Source organism: Anomaloglossus baeobatrachus, chromosome 1, assembly GCF_048569485.1.
Source record: "Anomaloglossus baeobatrachus isolate aAnoBae1 chromosome 1, aAnoBae1.hap1, whole genome shotgun sequence".
NCBI lineage: Eukaryota > Metazoa > Chordata > Amphibia > Anura > Aromobatidae > Anomaloglossus > Anomaloglossus baeobatrachus.
In genome coordinates this window covers 252,505,538-252,527,022 of record NC_134353.1, presented here as the reverse complement: position 1 = coordinate 252,527,022, position 21,485 = coordinate 252,505,538, and the positions used below count along the sequence as shown (strand labels likewise).

Below are 21,485 nucleotides of genomic sequence, written 5' to 3'. Positions count from 1 at the left end.
CAATAGTGCAAGTCACTCTGATCTGCGTTGGCAAAGGAGTGGTAAAGTCCCGATTTAACCAGCCTCTCAATCTCTAAAGCCTGTAATTGTCTGCAACGGTCATACGATTGAACAGCTTATTGGAAAAGTGAAGATGCGCTGCTCAATTCACATGATTGGCTGCAGCCAAACATGGGCCGCAAGAGATATATCTAAGGGTACTTTCACACTTGCGTTTTTTTCCTTCCGTCACAATCTGCCATTTTGGAAAACGGCGGAATCCGTTAACGGATTCCGCTGTTTCCCATAGACTTGTATGGATGACGGATTGTACCAAAAGGACCTGCATTGCTTCCGCTGGGCGACGCTCCGTTGCTTCCGCCCAGTGGGAGGAACGCAGCATGTAATGTTTTTTTGAGCAGCGGAATCCTCAGGATTTCACTGCGCATGCTCATTCTGGCTCCCTGCACCCGTAACCAAGGTAAATATCAGGTAACCAAGCAAAGTGCTTTGCCTAGTTATACCCGATATTTACCCTGGGTACGTGTGCAGGGAGCCCGACACTTCCCCGCTTGGCTCCGCCCCCTCCCGCACTTCACTCCGCATGTACACACACACACACACACACACACACACACACACACACACACCTGTCCTCAGCGCCATGGCTCCACGTACTCCGCCCCCGCACACATTCTCGGCGGCCGAGCGATCAGCTGATCACCCGACGGCCGGCTACTGGGAGCGATCAGCTGATCACCCGGCGGCCGGCTAGTGGGAGCGATCAGCTGATCACCCGGCGGCTGGCTACTGGGAGCGATCAGCTGATCGTTCACAATAGTCTGCCGCCGGTAAACTGTATAAAAAAGAAAAAAAAAAACAAAAAACGGATTCCGTTGTTTTGCAGCATCCGTTGGGCCACTATAGGCAACACATCCGTTGCACCCGTCACACAACGCAATGCAATGGGATACCGTTCAACGCAAGTGTGAAACTAGCCTAACACACACACGAAGATGTACAGAGGCACCATATAGCCAATGAGCATTTTGCTTTATGTTGCAGTAGCGTATAGATATTCAGCATCAGTATTTTATTTCCATGTATAATGACAACTTTAGTGTTTGAGAAATCTGAGAAAACCAATCCATACCAGCTCTGCAGTATGTGTGTAAACCCGGCCTTGCAGGCATTCCTTCATAAATAGGGCATCACAAACAGCACTATATCCTTGACTAAAACCAGCATTTTATAGTGTAGGACACATACACCATGTCATTCGGCAGTAGTAAATGAAGGGAAGCTCACCTTTGCCATTTTGCTCCTGATGAGTTTCCGGGGCTGCAGAAAGAAGAAGAGGTTAGAGGAAAATCTGCTATTGTCTTAAAACAAGGCCTTGGAGGAAAGCCCACATTTCTGGCAAGTAATCAGTTGTGAAACAATACGAGAAATATGCAGAGTTGTTTATTAACAGGAAGCTGCACATACAATGCCAGAAGTCAACGACACATTAATATACTAAGAAGCAGAGAAGTCGTAGGCCCAGCAGGGTCTACATTACAGAAACTATTATTCCTGCCTGGTATTGTGCTCCGGTGTAACGTTACAGTAATACGACTCCCACATGGCGGGCAGGCAGACAACCTGGCTTTATAGACAGCATTGCCAATGGTGAATAAATGTCCAATCCATCCCTATTATCAGAACCAGACAGTCACCTGAATGAGCCCAGAGTATCACCTCCGAGGCCACACGTCTAGATGGAAATACAAGTGTCTGTACTGGAAAGACAAAACACAATAGGTGCAATCCATGTAGATTCTGTTCCTGGCTTACAAATACTGACCTACATACTGAAATAATGCCGCATGAAAGTGGCTTTGTCTGCTCATTTCTGAGAAGGGCTCATTACACTCAGGCCTTCCTGTAATATGGTTGTATGGCACTAATGTCACCCCATAGCGAAGGCCACAAGCGCCAAATTTGTTACATTAGTGCAAATACGCCTTTCAAAAACGCAGAACCTCCCCATAATAATGTGTGGAACTAATTTCAGCTGTAGAGAAATTTGATCCACAAATTTTCCGAGAGTGGATACACCCTGTACAGTTCTTCACGGGCCTATATGGGTTTTACATGCGAGGATGACCAGCACATCTCCTATAAGGCTATGTGTCCACGGTAGAATGTACCTGCGGATTTTTCTGCATGAAAATCCACGACTTTCGCGGCAAATCCGCACCTTTTTTTGCCGCGGATTTACCGCGGATTTTTTATTTTTTTTCCCCAATTCTATAGCCAAAATCCGCACCAAAATCCGCAACAATAATTGACATGCTGCAGATTTTTTCGGATCAAAATCCGCGGCAAATCCGCCGCGGAAAAATCCGCAGCATGGACACAGCATTTCCAAAATGCCATTGAAATGGCTTGGAAGTGCCGCTGCTGCAGATTTTCGGAAAATCCGCGGCAAATCCGCAGCAAAATCCGCGCAAAATCCGCAGCGTGGGCACATAGCCTAAACATGGATGTGCAGCAGACAATGAGAAAAACTGGCTACACTACCAAATCATTCTGTCCCAAATTGCTCCATGTAAATGGTGGTAAACGAGCGGTGATGAACTTTCTAGGTTATCAATCGAAGCTCGTTCTAGAAAGAAAGTGTAACTGTGTGCATAGGATCATTCACAGGTAATTGTTTTGTAACAGAGAGGGCACAGACACATTCAGTTCATATGTTCACACACCTGTTTTTTTTAAAAGGGTTTTTTTTCTTTGTGGCCTATGCTCTACAAAAAAAAAAAAAAAAATACATCTTATTTTGTCCGATTTGTGGCTCAAACTCAAACCCATTCATGTGATACCACTCAGATGCCAACCACGTGTCATCCAAGTGATGTCCGCTTTTCATTGAGTAGTTGATAGCACAAGTTTTACGTCCCCCCCTCCTTTCTCTCTCCCCTCAACTATCACTACTCTTTAAAAGTAATGGCTCCACTCCTTGCCCCCACTAGTTATGCCCTTGGAGGCCAGTAATGTCATAGTGGAAGATGTGCCCCACATATAAAGTTACTCCAGGCACTTTTACCTCTCAAAACTAATTTTGACAAGAATACAGAACATTAACGTAAACGAAACAGTGATATAATCTGTTGAGATCTGCTCAAAAACTAATAAAGCGCCAATGTTTAATAAAGCACCGCTGTTTGTCTTATGACATTGGCCCTATGCCACTGCAGTTACACCCTTGCCAAGTCAGAGCGCCGTCTCCTCAGCCCAGCAGACTTACTGAAATCAATACATTAGCTGTAAAGGGCTACTCACTGTGGTTTATGGCTAGTAACAAGCAGGGAGATGCTCCTGATGGTCCCAGACTGCAGAAAGCAGAGACTCAGTGAGCAGAGCAGCTCCCTCCCTGACACACCCTGCACACCAGCACTGCCCTCACTTCCCAGCCAGTCCTACTCACATTTCCAGCCCTCTTTAACCATTTCAGTAACGTTTGTCAGTTTTCATCTGTCAGTTTGGGTAAAGGCGGCTGCTTTCTTTCATGTCATGGAGTAATTTGTGTATATGTAGCAGCAGGCTACTATTTCCTGATGAGTGATACTTTGTTATTACAGTCATTTTTTTTAAGCCGCTCAAACTGAAACGTTTTCCAGAACTGTTTCCTGTAAACGCCCATGTTCTTGCATACTGTGTTTATAACACTGTGAATACATCCATCTCAGATATATACAGATGTATACAGCACAGGGGGCAATAATGTCACACAAAATGGCCTGCCAGACACAAAGTATTTATTGCACAGAACCTGCATATTTTGACCATCTCCCTCAGGGCTCCGTTTTACACGTTACCACTATTCAGAGGTTCCATGTCACCTTGTGCAGCGAGACACCCAGCAACGTCTATGAGAGGTGTCATGGAGCAAAGCGTGAGCCAAGAGTGGCTGCTGCTCAAAGTCTATGGAGCCTCTTTCTAATGCTCCATATCCTTCAGCACACGGGCAAGGGCCAGGGCCCCAGACAAACAGGGGTGCCCACTTGCCGTCGTCAGGAGCGGGGATCTTTTATGTGGCCTCCGGACCGATTTCTGGTGACCCAGTGTTCGAGCCGGCAGCCGCACTTTGCAGTGTGAGAAGGGCACAGGTGCAAGCGTTCACTCGAAGGACGGCGTAAATCTGCGGGCATGTGATGAGCTCTTGTGAAGAGGAGCTGCACCGTGAGTGTATCCTAGAGCTGTATGCCCCCACAGCAACATATATGCCCCCCAGAGGCTATATTCCCACGCCAGCAACATGTATGCCCCCACAAAAGCTGTATATTCCCCGAAAGGTGTATGCTCCCCAACCAGGTAATGTGTTTGCCACCCAATCCAGTACTGATTGCCCCTCAGCAACGTGTATGCCCTAATACAGGCTGTATTCTAGCAATGTGGATGCCCCCCTTAGAGCTGAATGCCCCCTCAGCAATGCTCCCTCACCCTAGTAACATGTATCCCCCCAGTGCTGTATGCCCCATCCCAGTAATGTGTATGCTCCACCCAGTAACGTGTATGCCCCTCGTAATATGTATGCTCCCCAGTTGTATGCTCTCCGTAATGTGTATGCCCTCAAGTAACCTGTATGCCGTATGCCCCCAAGTAACGTGTATGCGACTACTGCCCTGGCCACCCATACAGAGGGACAGCCTCTTGCTTTTATTTGTCTCTTTTTATGTTTTTCAGGTTTCCATTTGTGGACAACGTCGGATTCCCTCAACTATGTCGAACCTTTTGGGTTTTTTTTAAATTGGTGAACCAGGGACAAAGTTGGAGAGTGTTTTTTAAAATAAAGAATTTGAGTGTTTTATTCTTTTTAGTTACTGGGTTAGTAATGGGGGTGTCTGGTAGATGTGACCTGTGTTGTGGGAAAATTCATAGCGGACATCAACACCAACTACCATTATCCTGGCAATCGGGAAGAGCCAAAGCAAAACCACCAGAATTGCCGCATCTAATGTGACATTTATGTATTAGGTTAAACCATGTTAAACACCCTTTAGTGTCACATGAAAGGCACTAAAGCTTATAATTTGTAGGGGAATTGTGAAACGATATATCTTCAAGATAGCTATCAATTTATTCTATTCTATATCTTTCTATCATCTACATACCTATATTGTTATATTAGGTTTTTTTTCCTTTGAGATGTGTGCATAAAAAAATCAGACGGCATACGACTGGTCTGTGTAACGTCTGATTTTTTTCTCGCACAAATTGATTTGCTTTGGCGAATCTCATCTGATATACGCGGCCATATGCATCATGCTGCCATTTTTCCTCAGCCCAATTACAGCTGAGGAAAAACTCTCAGATGAACACTGTCATTGAATAACAGTGCGATTTTTTTGTCTGATTGTACTTATCCGATTTATACACAAATGGGAGAGAGGTGGGTCTGTAAGAAATGTTCCCCATCCTTGGCCCCTACCTACTATAATGTTCACTGATCTGCTCTTATCCAACACATTTAAAAAAAATATAGAAATGATGTGCTGAGTCCTCCATAGCAAAAACCACAAAGAGCTATATAAAAAAAAACAGACCATAGGAGCTAATTCAGATGATGTACGCACACACAGACTGTGGCAAACCATGCTAATAAAGATGGCTGCAGCCCAGGTGCACTATGCTGATGATACACCCACACAACCTCCAACTAGAGGGGAGGGGCGGCTGTTTAGCATAGGATATGCACACTAATAAGGCTTGCATTGGAGCCCGTCATATAGATGAGTGAGATGCACAGTGTCTGAACTGCAACCTATAAATGACGCCAGAAACCTAGGTCAGGCGGGCTAATCAGCACTATATAAGTGCATCTCACACGGATACGCGAGATGCACAGTGTCTGAATTTTGGGCTTTAAATGACACACAATGCTATGGTCAGGCGGGTCAGTTAGCACAATATGAGTGCATATCACATGACGGACTAACCATTAATCCACCTAAATTCAGAAGGTCCACACATATCTTGCAAAAATAGATAAAATGTGACATACCTCAAATAGTGAGATATTAGTTGATATTGTGGCCCGAAATACGTAAGCTCGCAATCCAAGTCACGGATTCTCACACTTGCGAGTCCCTACACTCAATTATTAGAAAAAAAAACACAAAGATGCACTATATGCACTTAGGCTAGTTTCACACTTGCGCTATTTTGACGCAAACGGAATCTGTCACTAATGTAGTACAGTTCATTTATTTACAGTGGAAGCGCGTTACTATGGCGCGTGTGTGTGTCATGCAGTACCCGCTTGTGTCCACACGATGTCGCGCTTCCACTGTAAATAAATGAACTGTACTACATAAATGACGGATTCCGTTTGCGTCAAAATAGCGCAAGTGTGAGTGAGTCCTTATATAGTGCTAACTAACCCGCCTGACCTAGTGTTGTGCGTCATTTATAGGCCACAATTCAGACACTGTGCATCTCGTGTATCCGTGTGATATGCACTTATATAGTGCTGTTTAGCCCGCCTGACCTAGGTTTCAGGCATCATTTATAGGTTGCAGTTCAGACACTGTGTATCTCACTCATCTATATGACGGGCTCCCAATGCAAGCCTTATTACTGAGTCCTCCATAGCCAATGGAGAGGCCAGTGGCTCATTTCGGCATCCCAGCCACTGGCAGAGCTGATGTCAGCTGCTGGCCTCTGATTGGCCGGCAGCATGTTGCGCAGTTTAGGAACCCGGTGGGTCTCTGCGCCACAGTACACTTCAGCTGGATGTACTTTTAAGGACAAACATCCAGCTGAAATAGGTGCCGATGCTGACCAACTTCCTGCATGGGCCTGGTTGCGGTCAAACCCTCTGCAATCGTGATCATTAGGCTGGATTCACACGAACGTATGAAAAAAACGGTCCCATTCTCGTTTGTGAGAGTAGGCCGATTTTTTCTCACTTTTCATCTGTGTGCACTCAGTGTGCTGTCAGTGTGCTATCCGTTTTTTCCTCAGCAGCTGTTACTCATTTACAGTCATGTACAGGAGCATTTACAGTGTTCTGTGCTACATGACAGGATTGTATTTAGAAAAACGGATGTAACTAGGATGGTCCGTGTGCCGTCCGTATGACATCAGTTTTTTCCTTGCACCCATTGACTTGTATTGCCGAGTCTCGGACGTAATCTGGATGAAATCGCAGCATGCTGCTACTTTTCTCGCATCCAGAATCTGGATGCGAGAAAAGCTGACCAATTGCTCTCCCTCATTGACTACCATTGGTCAGAATGCAATGCGATGTATTCTCGCATTGCACTAGTCCGATTTTCACGCTCGTCTGAGCGCACCCTTACGCTGAAAAACACAGAAAACCAAGAGCAGGTTTGGCTGCAGAAAGACACACAGCAAATACACTGTTTGTGAACATAGCCTTAGCATTTGCAGCAGAATTTCTACACCAAAATGCTGCAGTTTACAGTACCAGTAAAATTAATGAGATTTCTGAAATATCATACATAAGCTGCTTATTTTTTCCTTGTAGCTTTGAAGCAGTTCCAAATCTGCAGCATGTTAATTCTTTCAGCAATTTTCATCCATTCAAATGAATAAAAAAAAAACCATAAAAAAACAAAAGAAAAAACATAAACAAATGCATCACATACATGCATATATTATGCAGCATTTTGCCTGCCTTGAGAGATTTTGGTCCAGAAATTTCTTTTGCCAAAACTAAACATGTGCAGTGTGTACAGACACCTAGATGTACAGTCACATTTAGCTCTTTCATTGTGCAACCTTGGAATCCAGCAGAAAAAACCCTCTGCATGCTGTAAGAATATTAGGCTAGGAACGCACTTTGCGTTCACCTACTTATAGTTTAGAGCGCACATTTTGGGCTTAATTGATTTGACTAAAGTTGCCTTTTTCTGAAATTTAGCGCTGAAAACGCATACGTTTTTGCCGCGTATTTGATGCGTTTTCAGCGCTTTTTATCTGCGTTTCCACCTGCGTTCTGATAGTTGTGTTTTGAACATAAAGACACTGCTTTATAAACTTTAAATAGTCAAAATCTTAGCAAAAATGGTAAAAAAAAAATCAAATCTATAATCATAGAAAAAATAATGAAATTAAATTATGTTCATTACATTATTGCGGTAATATGATATTTTATGGAAAAATTGCAATAAAGTATTATTTTCCTTAATTTAAATTGTCGGATTATGTGTGTGTGTAAAGGGACTTATGAAATCATTATTTTATTGATCAAAAAGCATGCGTTTTGGTAGTCCAAAACGCATGTTTTCTGCACTGAAAAAGCAGGTAAAACGCAGGAATTTGAAGGAATCTTGGTTGTTGCCATTTCTCATTGACTTCAATGATAGCAAAACGCACCGAAAATGGCAAAAACAACTAACATGTTACTTCTTTGAACGCATGGTTTTTGCCACAAAATATGCAAATTAAACGCAGCGTTTAGAAATGCAAAGTGGGGTCGGAAAATCCAATTTTTCCATAGACTTTGCAGGTACATCAAAACGCATGCCTTATGGCAAGAAAAAGGTGCTTCCCAAAACGGACCTAAAAAGCACCTAAAACGCAGGTAAAAACGCAAAGAGCGTTCCTAGCCTTAGGGCGACTTTGCACGTTGCAACATCGCACGTGCGATGTTGGTGGGGTCAAATCGAAAGTGACGCACATCCGGCGTCACTTTCAACATCGTAGTGTGTAAAGCCTAGCTGATACGATTAACGAGCGCAAAAGTGTCGTTATTGTATCATCGGTGCAGGCTCCGACTTTTCCATAATTATGCTGCCGCGACAGGTACGATGTAGTTCCTCGTTCCTGCGGCAGCACACATAGCTGTGTGTTACGCCGCAGGAGCAAGGAACTTCACCTTACCTGCCGCCAACGGCTCTACGGAAGGAAGGAGGTGGGCAGGATGTTTACATCCTGCTCATTTCCGCCCCTCCGCCACTATTGGCCTCCTGCCGTGTGACGTCGCTATGACGCCGCACGACCCGCCCCCTTAGGAAGGAGGAGGGTCGCCGGCTAGAGCGACGGTCGCAGGGCAGGTGAGTGCATGTGAAGCTGGCATAGCGATAATTTTCGCTACGCCAGCTATCACAAGATATCGTACCTGCGACGGGGGCGGGGACTATCGTGTGCGACATCGCAGCATCGGCTTGCGATGTCGCAACGTGCAAAGCCCGCCTTAGGCTATGTGCGCACGTTGAGTATTTGATGCAGAACTTTTCTGCATCAAATCTGCACCTTCTGGCAGAAAAACACATCAGTTTTTGTTGCGTTTTTGTGCCATGTGTTTTTTTCATTGAAGTGATTGGGTGGAAGGGCTAAAAAATGGAGGCAAAAAAGCACCAATAATTGACATGCTGCAGTTTATTTTCTGCATGCACCAAATCTGTAAGGAAAAAGTAAGCAACCTGTGCGCAAAACTTCAGAATTCTCATTGACTTTGCTGGCACAGCTGGTATAAAGATAGACATCTAGGTTTGTGACAAATCTGCACCAAATCTGCATCAAAAGCGCACTGTGCGCATACAGCATTAGGGTAAGAACGCACTTTGCTTTTTACCTGCTTTTTACCTGCTTATTACCTGCTTTTTTAACTGCAGCGTTTAATGCCAAAATGGATGTGTTCTGCTTTTCAAGCTTAGTCTATGGGAATTTGGGTTTCTAAACCCCACTATGCAGTTCAAACTGCAGCCTTTTTGTGGCAGAAATTTGGGCAAAAACTCTGCTTTGCAGTTCTAAACGCAAATGGCAAAAACAATTGACATGTCACATGTTACAGATTAGTAATGGTGGTGTCTCATAGACGCTTGCCATTACTTATCTAGGGCTTAGTCGCAGCTGTGAGCTGCAATTAACCCCTGATATTACCTTGATGGCCACCGCACCAGGGCAATCGGGAAGAGCTGGGTAAAATGCGGGGATTATCGCATCTAATGGATGCGACAATCCTGGGCGGCTACAGGCTGCTATTTTTAGGCTAGGTATCCCCAGTCTGAGAATACCTGCCCCCAGGTGTCGGGCTTTATCTTGGCTGAGTATCAAGATTGGCAAGACCGCACACAGGTTTTTTTAAATTATTTACTTAAATAATAAAAAACAGCATTGGGTTCCTCTTATTTTGATACATAGCCAAAATAAGCGCACGGCTGGGTGCTACAGCCTGTAGCCGTATACTTTATCTGTGCTGGGTATCATAATATGGGGGAACCCTACGATAATTTTTTTATTTTTTTACTGTACGATAGACCCGCAGATTGGGTCTGTGATTGGTTGTAGTCAGATGCTATCACACACAGGCTGGGGGCACATCTGACTGCAACCAATTACATACACTGTTCGGTGGGGTAAGCAGTGAATATGCATGAAGCTAATGAGCGGCCCCGGAAGTAGGAGGGGCCGCGAGAGCACGTACGATTGAGCCTAGAATCTGCCTGCTCCTTCCAAGTTAGTGGGCGTGACCTGCTGGATTCGTGGGTGGGATCGGCTTGGTTAGTGAGCTTGGCGATGTTTTCTCCCTTCCAGTATAATAATGAGAGGGGGGGCTTTGCCCCCCCTGCACTCCCCATGTGATAGGGGCGTGTTGAAATAACGTCATACCTGGAAGGTGCTCATGCACTCTAGCATTTATCGAGCAGGTACAGTGATGCAGGAGACTGGTAAAGTATAGTGCGCTTGCTTTACTGTTATTTCTTTATTTTACTTTTTTTATTACCCCAGTGTTGGATCCACGTCAATCCCAGCCCGGGCCTGGCACTCAGGTACTTTTAAACCCCCGTGGGTCTGGAATTGGTCTGAACATCACCGAAGTGGGAAAAAACACTAAAATAATCTGTAAAAACGTCATAAAAGCCCGGCCAAAAACCATACCAAAGATGCAGAAAATCACCAGGAGACCCTGAGGAGACTTCAGCCACAAGCTCAGGATTTGGTGAGGAAAAAAACACACTAAAAAATGCCCTGTGTGAACATAGCCTGAGGCCGGCTTCTAACTTGCGATTTTCTCGCAGTAGTGCAATGAGAGAAATTCTCGCATTGCACTTGGACACATGTTAATCAATAAGGTGCAATACCTTTGTTTATCGATTTGCAGTCATCCGCTTTCTATGGTGGTGTGAGTGAGCCCTAAAGGCCACTTTACACACAGAGATAAATCTGTGGCAGATCTGTGGTAGATCTGTGGTAGATCTGTGGTTGCAGTGAAATTGTGGACAATCAGTGCCAGGTTTGTGGCCGTGTACAAATGGAACAATATGTCCATGATTTCACTGCAACCACAGATCTGCCAATGATTTATCTCTGTGTGTAAAGTGGCCTTAAGGGGTATTACCATCTCAGACATTTATTGCACATCCCGAGTCATGTCTCACACACCAATTCAGAGCCATAACCATAGGTGTAGAAAATCTAGCCATGCAGTTTGCCTTTACAAACACTGGTGAAAGAATGGGTAGTTCTAAGGCTGCGACCGCACTTTGCGTTGTGCTACTTGCAGTTCTAAACGCACATTTTGTGCTTAATTGATTTGACCAAAGTTGCCTTTTTCAGAAATTTAGCGCTGAAAACGCATGCGTATTTACCGCGTTTTAGATGTGTTTTCAGCGCTTTTTACATGCTTTTCCACATGCATTTTGACAAATGCGTTTTGTAAATCAAGACACTGCTAAATAAAGGTTAAACATTCAAATATATTGAAAAAAAAAAGGATTACTTTGCAGTGCAAAACCCAAATGGCAAAAACAATTGACATGTCAATTGTTTTTGCCATTTGGGTTTTGCACTGCAAAGCTGAGTTTTTGACCAAAGTTCTGCCACAAAAAGGCAGCAGTTTGAACTGCAAAGTGCGGTCTAGAAAACCAAATTCCCATAGACTTTGCTTGAAAAACAGAACACATCCATTTTGGCATTAAACGCTGCAGTTGAAAAAGCAGCAAAAAAGCCGGTAAAAAGCAGGTAAAAAGCAACGTGGACACATAGCCTGAGGTGCGTTTAGATAACATAGAAGTCAATGAGAAACAGGGAGTAACCAAGAAACATCAAAATTCCAGCGTTTTACCTGCTTTTTAGGTGCAGAAAACATGCATTTTGGACATCAAAATAAGGATTTCATATGTCCCTTTACACACACACATAATCCAACAATTAAATTAATGAAAAATAAGAAGTTATTGCTATTTTTTTCAATAAATAGTATATTACCGCTATAATTTAATGAAATATGTCTATTTTCTTGATTAATTCTTTATATTAATATATATATTTTTTTTTTTCTTTTTTCACTGTGTTTGACAGATTAAACTTTATTTAGCAGTGTCCTGATGTTCAAAACGCATCTGTCAAAACGCAGGTGGAAAAGCATGCAAAAAGCGCAAAAAACGCGGTAAATACGCATGCGTTTTTAGCGCTATTTTGTGGTCAAAAGCAACTTTGGCAAAATCAATTACTACCAGAGGGTGCGTTTAGAAATGCAAGGACCTCGACGCTACGTGGGCACATAGCCTTAAGGAGTGTTCTACGACTTCAATCTTTAGGGCCCTCCAACAAATCATTATTTACAGGATTTCTTTAGTATTGCACAAGTCATAACGCCCTCACTAGTGCAATACTAATGCCGGCGTCACACAGGACGATCTATCGTGCGATCGCACGAGCGATCGTACCCGCCCCCCTCATTTGTGCGTCACGGGCAATTAGTTACCCGTGGCGCACAAATTCGTTAACCCCCTGTCACACGCACTTACCTCCCGGGCAACGTCGCTGTGGGCGGCGAACATCCTCTTCCTGAAGGGGGAGGGACGTTCGGCGTCACAGCGACGTCACACGGCAGCCAGCCAATAGAAGCGGAGGGGCGGAGATGAGCGGGAAGTAAACATCCCGCCCACCTCCTTCCTTCTGCATTGCCGGCGGGATGCAGGTAAGCTGTGTTCGTTGTTCCCGAGGTGTCACACTGAGCGATGTGTGCTGCCACGGGAATGACGAACAACCAGAGCACAGAAGGAGGACCGACATTTTGAAAATGAACGACGTGTCAACGAGCAACGAAAAGGTGAGTATTTTTGCTCGTTCACAGTCGTTTGGAGGTGTCACACGGTACGATATCTCTGACGATGCCGGATGTGCGTCACTAACGACGTGACCCCGACGACATATCGCCCGATATATCGTACCGTGTGACGCCGGCATTAGGAAATCTTGAAAACATGATCTCAGTTCTGAAGACTGGTGCTTGAGAACACTGTTCTAAAGAGATCACTGAATTTGAGAGTGGAACTGTAATAAGATGTCATCACAGCATGTGGAATTTCTTCGCCTTTAAAGCATCACTCCAAAGTTTTTTTGTTTTTTTATTGCATCACTGGAGTGGTGCTTTAAATCCAAGTTGCCTGAGCCCTGTCTTCTACTCACCCTCCAGTGGCTTCATGTTCTGTTGGGCTCTGGCGTTTAGTGACCTGACAGAATCTCTAAAGTTTCATGGAGCACGCCGAGGTCACAACTGAATGAGTCTATGAAAGCCTCATTCTGGCTCTTATAGACTTGTATTGAGAGCTTGTGATGTAACTTCTGACCTCTAGCCAGTCACAAGTTACAAGCACAAGATGGTGCCGCAGGACCGGTGCGACTTCATAAAAGCAAGAAAATGCCAAAGAGTGAACATAAAAGTAGGGGCAGGGAACTTAGATTTAACGTGTACTCCAGCACTGAAAAGAAAAATGCTGGAGTGGTGCTTTCAATATTCGAACAGTGAAATTGTTTAGGAACCTCAGCAACTCAGCCACAAAGTGTCAGTACATGTGAAGGTACAGAGTGAAGTCGCTGAGTGCTGAGGCCCATAGTGCATAGAAGTCACAAATGCATTGATGACTTAGTAACTGCACAGCTCCATACTTCCTCTGGTATTACAGAAAAACTGTGCTCCGAGAGCTTCACAACATGGGTTTTCATGACCAAACTGTAGGGTGCCACACGGCAGTAGTCATGGGCGAAGTATTGTCTGTGGACACCCCAGCACTTTACATGAAACACTCTGTCCTGGCTTGGTGCGAGGACTTGGGCTGTGTGCTCGTGTAGGCCGCATCCTCCAGCTGTTCTTCGCTGGCAAGGACCATAAGGCAGCTCAGGAGACTACAAATTCAATATAAACAAAAGGTGTTTACTTAATGGTTCAAACAGTTCCTCAGTTACAACTTTACACAGGAAATAGCGAGAACATAACTTTCAATATGTTAGCAGCACATCATCAGACATGTGTTCAGCTCCCACTGGGTTGTTTACAGTGTTACTGGCCTTGTGAGTGCCAGCACATCCCAGCCTAACACAACAGTACGGTCACCTTCCCTTTCATCGGGTCCATGTCTATTCATGACCAGAGTAAAGCCTTGGGCTCACAGACGCTTTAAGCTGGCTTACACGTCGTTTGTGCGTCACGGGCAAATCGCTGCCCGTGGCGCACAATATCATTAGTCCCAGTCACACATACTTACCTTCTGTTAGGACCAGGATGACGGGTAGACCCAGGAGGTGGATCCACTGGACTGAGCACCCCACCGAGGACAAGGTGCCCGGTAGCCGGAGCACTACAGGTAGCAGGACAGTCCATTCAGAGGAGTGGAGTGTAGAAATCCCTGGGACCATGGAGTCTCTGAAGGTAGTCCGGGTGACGGAGCTCAGGTTCGGAGGCCGGGATGATGTCAGGCAGAATCCGGAACCAGCTGAGCGGGGAGGTCGGTCACCACACGGATCCAGGGATCGGAAACGGTAGGGACTGACGAGATGGCGGACAGTCACCGTTCGGAGTTCTGGAACCGTCAGGACCGGTTGGCAAGACAGGAGCGGCTCTACAAGAGAGATAGGTGAGTACGGGACAAGGCACAGGGGGACCTGACTCCTAGCTTAGCAAACACGAAGAACAGGCCCCGCTCACTTGGAAAGGAACCCCCTATATACCCTGTACCTGATTCTTCAATATCCTGTTGGAGGACGCTGGCCCTTTAAGAGAGGGTCAATGACTGCGCGCGCGCCTTAATACGACCGGAGAGTCCTTCCCAGAAGGCGGCGGTTAGGGCCTCATTGTTCCACCCTAATTCAGAGGCCAAGGTGCGGAAGCGGATGGCATATTGACCCACCGTCAAGGTCCCTGACGTAGCCTGAGGAGTGATGAGGCGGATGCGTCCGGGTTCATCAAAGGTGGTTCTAAACGCCTGCAGGAACTCCTGGATGTTAGTAGTTACAGGGTCCTCCTTCTCCCACAAGGGGTTCATCCAGGCCAGTGCCTCACCCTCTAGATGGGACATCACAAACGCCACCTTGGCTTGATCGGAGGCAAACAGATGCGGAAGCAGCTTAAAGTGGAGGGAGCACTTGTTCAAGAATCCTCTGCAGGTCTTAGGATCTCCGGCATACCAGGGTGGAGAGGCCAAGCGGAGTTTAGAGGCTTCCGGGGAAGCTGCCACGGGAGCTGTGGACGTGGACTGTGATGCCAGGGACGTGGCTGTTGCTTGCAGCGTATTCAGATGGGTGTCCACTGAGGTCATGAAGGCTAGCATGCGGGATTGGATCTCACGTTGTCGTCCGAGTTCCTGCTGCAATCCGGCCAGCTGGGACGCTAGTGCTTCGGCGGGATCCATGGCCTTTTCTTACTGTTAGGACCAGGATGACGGGTAGGCCCAGGAGGTGGATCCACTGGACTGAGCACCCCACCGAGGGCAAGGTGCCTGGTAGCCGGAACACTACGGGTAGCAGGACAGTCCATTCAAAGGAGTGGAGTGTAGAAGTCCCTGGGACCACGGAGTCTCTGAAGGTAGTCCGGGTGACGGAGCTCAGGTTCGGAGGCCGGGATGATGTCAGGCAGAATCCGGAACCAGCTGAGCGGGGAGGTCGGTCACCACACGGATCCAGGGATCGGAGACGGTAGGGACTGACGAGATGGCGGACAGTCACCGTTCGGAGTTCTGGAACCGTCAGGACCGGTTGGCGAGACAGGAGCGGCTCTACAAGAGAGATAGGTGAGTACGGGACAAGGCACAGGGGGACCTGACTCCTAGCTTAGCAAACACGAAGAACAGGCCCCGCCCACTTGGAAAGGAACCCCCTATATACCCTGTACCTGATTCTTCAATATCCTGTTGGAGGACGCTGGCCCTTTAAGAGAGGGTCAATGACCGCGCGCGCGCCCTAATGCGCATGCGCGAGGCCTGGGTGCCAGAAGCCAGAGCAGGAAGCGGTGCACAGGTGGCAGGAGTGCCGGGCTGGCTCAGCGTTGCCGACGGGCGCTGGGAGCAGGGACCGGGTTGCCTGGAGGACGCAGGTGAGGAAGCATGGAAACTGTGGAGCGGGGGACCGGGAAGCATGGCACGGGAGCGACGAAGCGTGACATGGGAGCGGGGAAGCGTGGCAGGGGAGCCGGGGAGCGTGGCAGGGGAGCCGGGGAGCGTGGCAGGGGAGCCGGGGAGCATGGCACGGGAGCTAGGAAGCGTGACACCTTCCTAGCGACGTCGCTGTGGCCGGCGAGCAACCTCTTTGTTAATGGGGAGGTTCGTGTGCCGTCACAGCGACGTCACACAGCGGCCGACTAATAGAAGTGGAGGGGCAGAGACCAGCCGCATTAACCCGCCCACCTCGTTGCCGGAGGACGCAGGTAAGCTGTTGTTCGTCGTTCCCGGGGTGTTACATGTAGCGATGTGTGCTGCCTCAGGAACGACGAACAACCTACGTCCACAACGACCAACGAGATTTTGAAAATGAACGACGTGTCAACGATCAACGATTAGGTGAGTATTTTTGATCGTTAACACTCGCTCGGAGCTGTTACACGCAACGACGTCGCTAACGACGCCAGATGTGCGTTACGAATTCCGTGACCCTGACAACATATCGTTTGCGATATCGTTGTGTGTAAATGGGCCTTTAGGGACAATCCGCTCAGGTAGCCGACTAGGTTTACATGCCAGTGAGAATAATTTGATACCTTGACAGTTAAGATTCCTGGCCACTAGGGCTCTTTTCCACTTGCGTACCTCTTCCGATGTGAGAGCATTGGAAGCGATATGCTAATGACCCTCTGCTGCGAGAGTCAGTCGAGGGTCATGCAATCTTGCGATTGCATCACAGGTGCGGAGAAGAGGGAGGGAGCACTTTCTCCCCATCTTCACCGCTGCCTGTCTCTGCGTGCACCGCACTGCAGTCGCATAACATGCTAGTGCAGTAAGATGTTTCATACGCTCCCATAGACTTGTTGGGGGGGACGTGAGCATGCGTGAGCATGCTGCGATTGCACCGAGAACACGATTCGTGTCGAGAAATAACAGGAAAGAGGAAACTGCCTCATTGATTAACACTGGTTCGAGTACAATCAGATTTTTTCTCGTTTAATATTTCTTTATTGTTTTCAAGAAAAATTATATAACAAAGCATGAATATAGATAATTTTGTAGTGCCCAGTTTTACAGAATATGGAAAAGTTGCAGTTTGGTCTGGGCATTTAAATCTTATACAGTATATACTACAGTGAACTTTATCGTAGGTCTTACAAGAAAAATTCTTCATAACATCCTTAATGACATCTTATCCCAAGTATATATCAATCGTTTATCTTTTGTTCTATTTAATATGTAGATGGCAATATCATTCAATCAGATTTTTTATCGGATTGCACTCGCACATGAAACTTGCAGGTGGAAAAGAGCCCTTAGTCTGTATTCCAGCTCCTTCAGTCCATGGCCGCTTGTTGGATGGTCAGTCTATAGCCCTCTCGTTGTTCTCGACCGATGCTTAAACCAATAATTGAGGATTACACCATCTTCAGTCCAGTCTCGCTTTTCTTTCTGCCACAAGTCACCCACTGCATACGGCCTCTACAACCTGCAGACTATACGTCTGTCCTTGCTACACACTAATGCGGGCGTCATACGGTACGATATATCTGGCGATATGTCGTCAGGGTCACGTCGTTAGTGACGCACATCCGGCATCGTCAGAGATATCGTACCGTGTGACACCTCCGAACGACTGTGAACGAGCAAAAATACTCACTTTATCGTTGCTCGTTGACACGTTGTTCATTTTCATAATCTCGTTCCTCCTTCTGCGCTCCGGTTGTTCGTCGCTCCCGTGTCAGCACACATCGCTCCGTGTGACACTCCGGGAGCGACGAACACAGCTTACCTGTGTCCCGCCGGCAATGCGGAAGGAAGGAGGTAGGCGGGATGTTACGTCCCGCTCATCTCCGACCCTCCGCTTCTATTGGCCAGCTGCCATGTGACGTCGTGTGTCCCTCACCGTTCAGGAAGAGGATGTTCGCCGCCCACAGCAACGTCGCCCGGCAGGTAAGTGCGTGTGACAGGGGGTTAATGACTTTGTGCACCACGGGCAACTAATTGCCCGTGACACACAAACGACGGGGGCGGGTACGATCACTCATGCGATCGCACGATTTATCGTCCCGTGGGACGCCCGCATAAATCTTCACTCCACTTCTCCTTCTGCTCTCCAAAGAACTGTTTCCTTTCCCTATATACTGATCCCTCCCATGGTGAGCTAGTCCCAACACTTAACTGTTACTAATCTTAAGCGGGCTTTACACGCTACGATATTTCTAGCAATTGGTAGCGATATCGTACGCAAAAGCACCCGCCCCCGTCGTGCATTCGATATCATGTGATCGCTGCCGCAGTGAACATTATCGCTACGGCAGCGTCACACGCACTTACCTGGTCGGCGTCGTCGCTGTGACTGCCGAACAATCCCTCCCTCAAGGGGGAGGTGCATTCAGCATCACGGCGACGTCACCGCGACGTCACTAAGCGGCCGGCCAATCAAAGCGGAGGGGCGGAGATGAGCGGGACGAACATCCCGCCTACCTTCTTCCTTCCTCATTGCGGGCGGGACGCAGGTAAGGTGAGGTTCCTCGCTCCTGCGGTGTCACACATAGCGATGTGTGCTGCCGCAGGAACGAAGAACAACATCTATTAACGACCATTAACAATTTTTGGTTTTAGGACGACCTCTTCATGGTGAACGATTTTCACCACTTTGGAGGACGTTTAAGGTCGCTGGTAAGTGTTACACGCTGCGATACCGTTAATGACGCCGGATGTGCGTCACTAACGACGTGACCCCGACGATAAAACATTAACGATATCATAGCGTGTAAAGCCCTCTTTACAGTTCGGCAACTTCCTAAACAAGTACTATCCAACACATTACCATCTACAATACTTACTATACACTTTACCTTCCATTATACATTACACAAGAACGCATTTCAATTCACATAACAAAATATTTACATAAGACGTAGGACATTATTCATATTACGCTACACAACAATACTATGATGCGATTGGTGTCTTCAGGGGCAGGAACACGACAGCCTTAGTCCACCACTCTTACAAAACAGCACATGCAAACATTACATTGCCAAGCAAAATGCACAACTACAGATGGATGCACAACGCCACTCAATTCTGGAGCAGTAGAAACATGATCAGCGTGATGAATCTAACAATCTGATGATACTGGATCCCGCGAATGCCAGGAGGCCAATACCTTCCATGACTGTATTGTGCAAATATAGTTTAATGGAAGAGGAATAATGCTATGGAGATGTGTTTTCATGGTATGACCTAGGCACCATAGTTCCAGTGCAGGGAAATCTCAATACTTCAGCATAAAGCTACAGACCAAGACATTTTTCACAATTTTATACTTTCTGAGAACATTTCAGGGAAAGTCTTTTTATGTCCTAGTATGACTGTGCCCCAGTGCATAATGAAAGGTCCATAAAGGCCTTGTTAGGGCTCATGCGTACGTTGCTTTTTTTTTGCATTTCTGCAGCGTTTTAAGCTGCAGCATCACATTGTCAAAATGCATGCGTTCTGCTTCCCCAGCAAAGTCAACGAGAATCATGCCAAGTCCGTGCGCACAATGCTTTTTTAAACGCAGCGTTTTGATTGTCAAAAATTTGACAAAATCTCTGCATTTAAAAAAGCAGCATGTCAATTATTTTGTCCGTTTTGGCAGCGTTCTACACCCATTGAAATCAATGAGTTGTAGAAAAATGCTACCAAAATGCTAAACAGTGCGTTTGTACTGCATTTTTGTTGCGATCTGCATGTTTTTTTAACATAACAAAGGCAGGTCTTTTGGTCTCTCTCTCTCTCTGTCCATGTCGTTCTCTCCCTCCCACCCCCTCTCTCATACTCACCGATCCACAAATCACCGGCGCTGCACTGCACGGTGTTCACACTGTGGCGGCTTCTCCTCTTTTGAAAATGCCGACTAGTCATTAATACATCTCGTATTCCCTGCTTCCCCCACCCACCGGTGCCTATGATTGGTTGCTGTCAGACACGCCCCCACGCTGAGTGACAGCTGTCTCATTGCAACCAATCACACCCGCCAGGGGCGTGTCTATATCGAGCAGTAAAAAATAAATAAATAAATTTTTAAAAAAACACGTGCGGTTCCCCCAATTTGGATACCAGCCAGGGTAAAGCCACACGGCTGAAGGCTGGTATTCTCAAGATGGGGAGCTCCGCGTTATGGGGAGCCCCTCAGCCTAACAATATCAGCCAGCAGCTGCCCGGAATTGACGCATAGATGCGACAGTCCCGGTACTCTACCCGGCTCATCCCGAATTGCCCTGGTGCGGTGGCAAACGGGGTAATAAGGAGCTAATGGTAGCAGCCCATAGCTGCCACCAAGTCCTAGGTTAATCATGGCAGGCATCTCCCCGAGGTACCTTCCATGATTAACCTATAAGTTAAAGAAAATAAACACACACATCCAAAAAATCCTTTATTTGTAATGAAAGACAAAAAACACCCTCTTTCACCACTTTATTAACCCCTCAAAAACAGCTCCAGGTCCGACGTAATACACGCAAGGTCCCACAACGCTTTCAGCTCTGCTACATCGGAAGATGACATAGCATGCATAGCATGCACACATAGCCTAAGGGCTCATGCGCACGTAACTGCTGATTATTCTGCAGCGATTTGACAGCACATGTGCGCTTCAAATCGCTGCAGAATATTCAACAGTTACATGCGCAGGAGCCCTAAATGTTGAATGGAGTTAAAAAAAAGTCTCAAAAATGCCATTGAAAACACTAAAAAAAGCCACAAAAATAATCTCCTCAAAGAAATGTACCAAAACACTAAAAAGATGATATATACAAGATGCAGTGTGGATGGAAAAGGTGGAGGTAGTTTTTTTTCTTTTTTGTTTGTTTTTATTTGGAGGACGTGGGGGCTTCAAAACATTGGTAATTCCAAATAAAATGAAAAAACTGCGGTTGAGTGTAACAATAGCTGGGTGCGGCTAGTATACTTCTCTAGTCAGCCAGGTACGGTAAAGTCCTGGTTCATTTTAATGAATATGAGCTTGCCTATGTTGCCTGTGGACTCACACCTTACAGTGCTAAACACACATCATGACAGTACACTTCCCATAGGGCAGGCTAGCGCCTAAATAGTGCATAAAGG

At 46.5% G+C, this 21,485-nt stretch overlaps 1 protein-coding gene across 2 annotated transcripts in view; it reads right to left on the bottom strand.

The window, feature by feature from the left end:
• Positions 1–21,485, bottom strand: part of ANXA5 (annexin A5) — a 445,678-nt gene that overhangs the window by 34,968 nt on the left and 389,225 nt on the right. The window contains exons 1-2 of one of the 2 annotated variants that reach the window (XM_075349132.1): positions 3,304–3,410; positions 1,288–1,320 (exon numbers count right to left, since the gene is read on the bottom strand). In XM_075349132.1, coding sequence (XP_075205247.1) covers positions 1,288–1,296 — 9 coding nt within the window. In that variant the 5' untranslated portion in view covers positions 1,297–1,320; positions 3,304–3,410. Of the gene's footprint in view, positions 1–1,287; positions 1,321–3,303; positions 3,411–21,485 lie in introns of those variants that run through there. The other variant, XM_075349140.1, reaches the window with a different exon arrangement.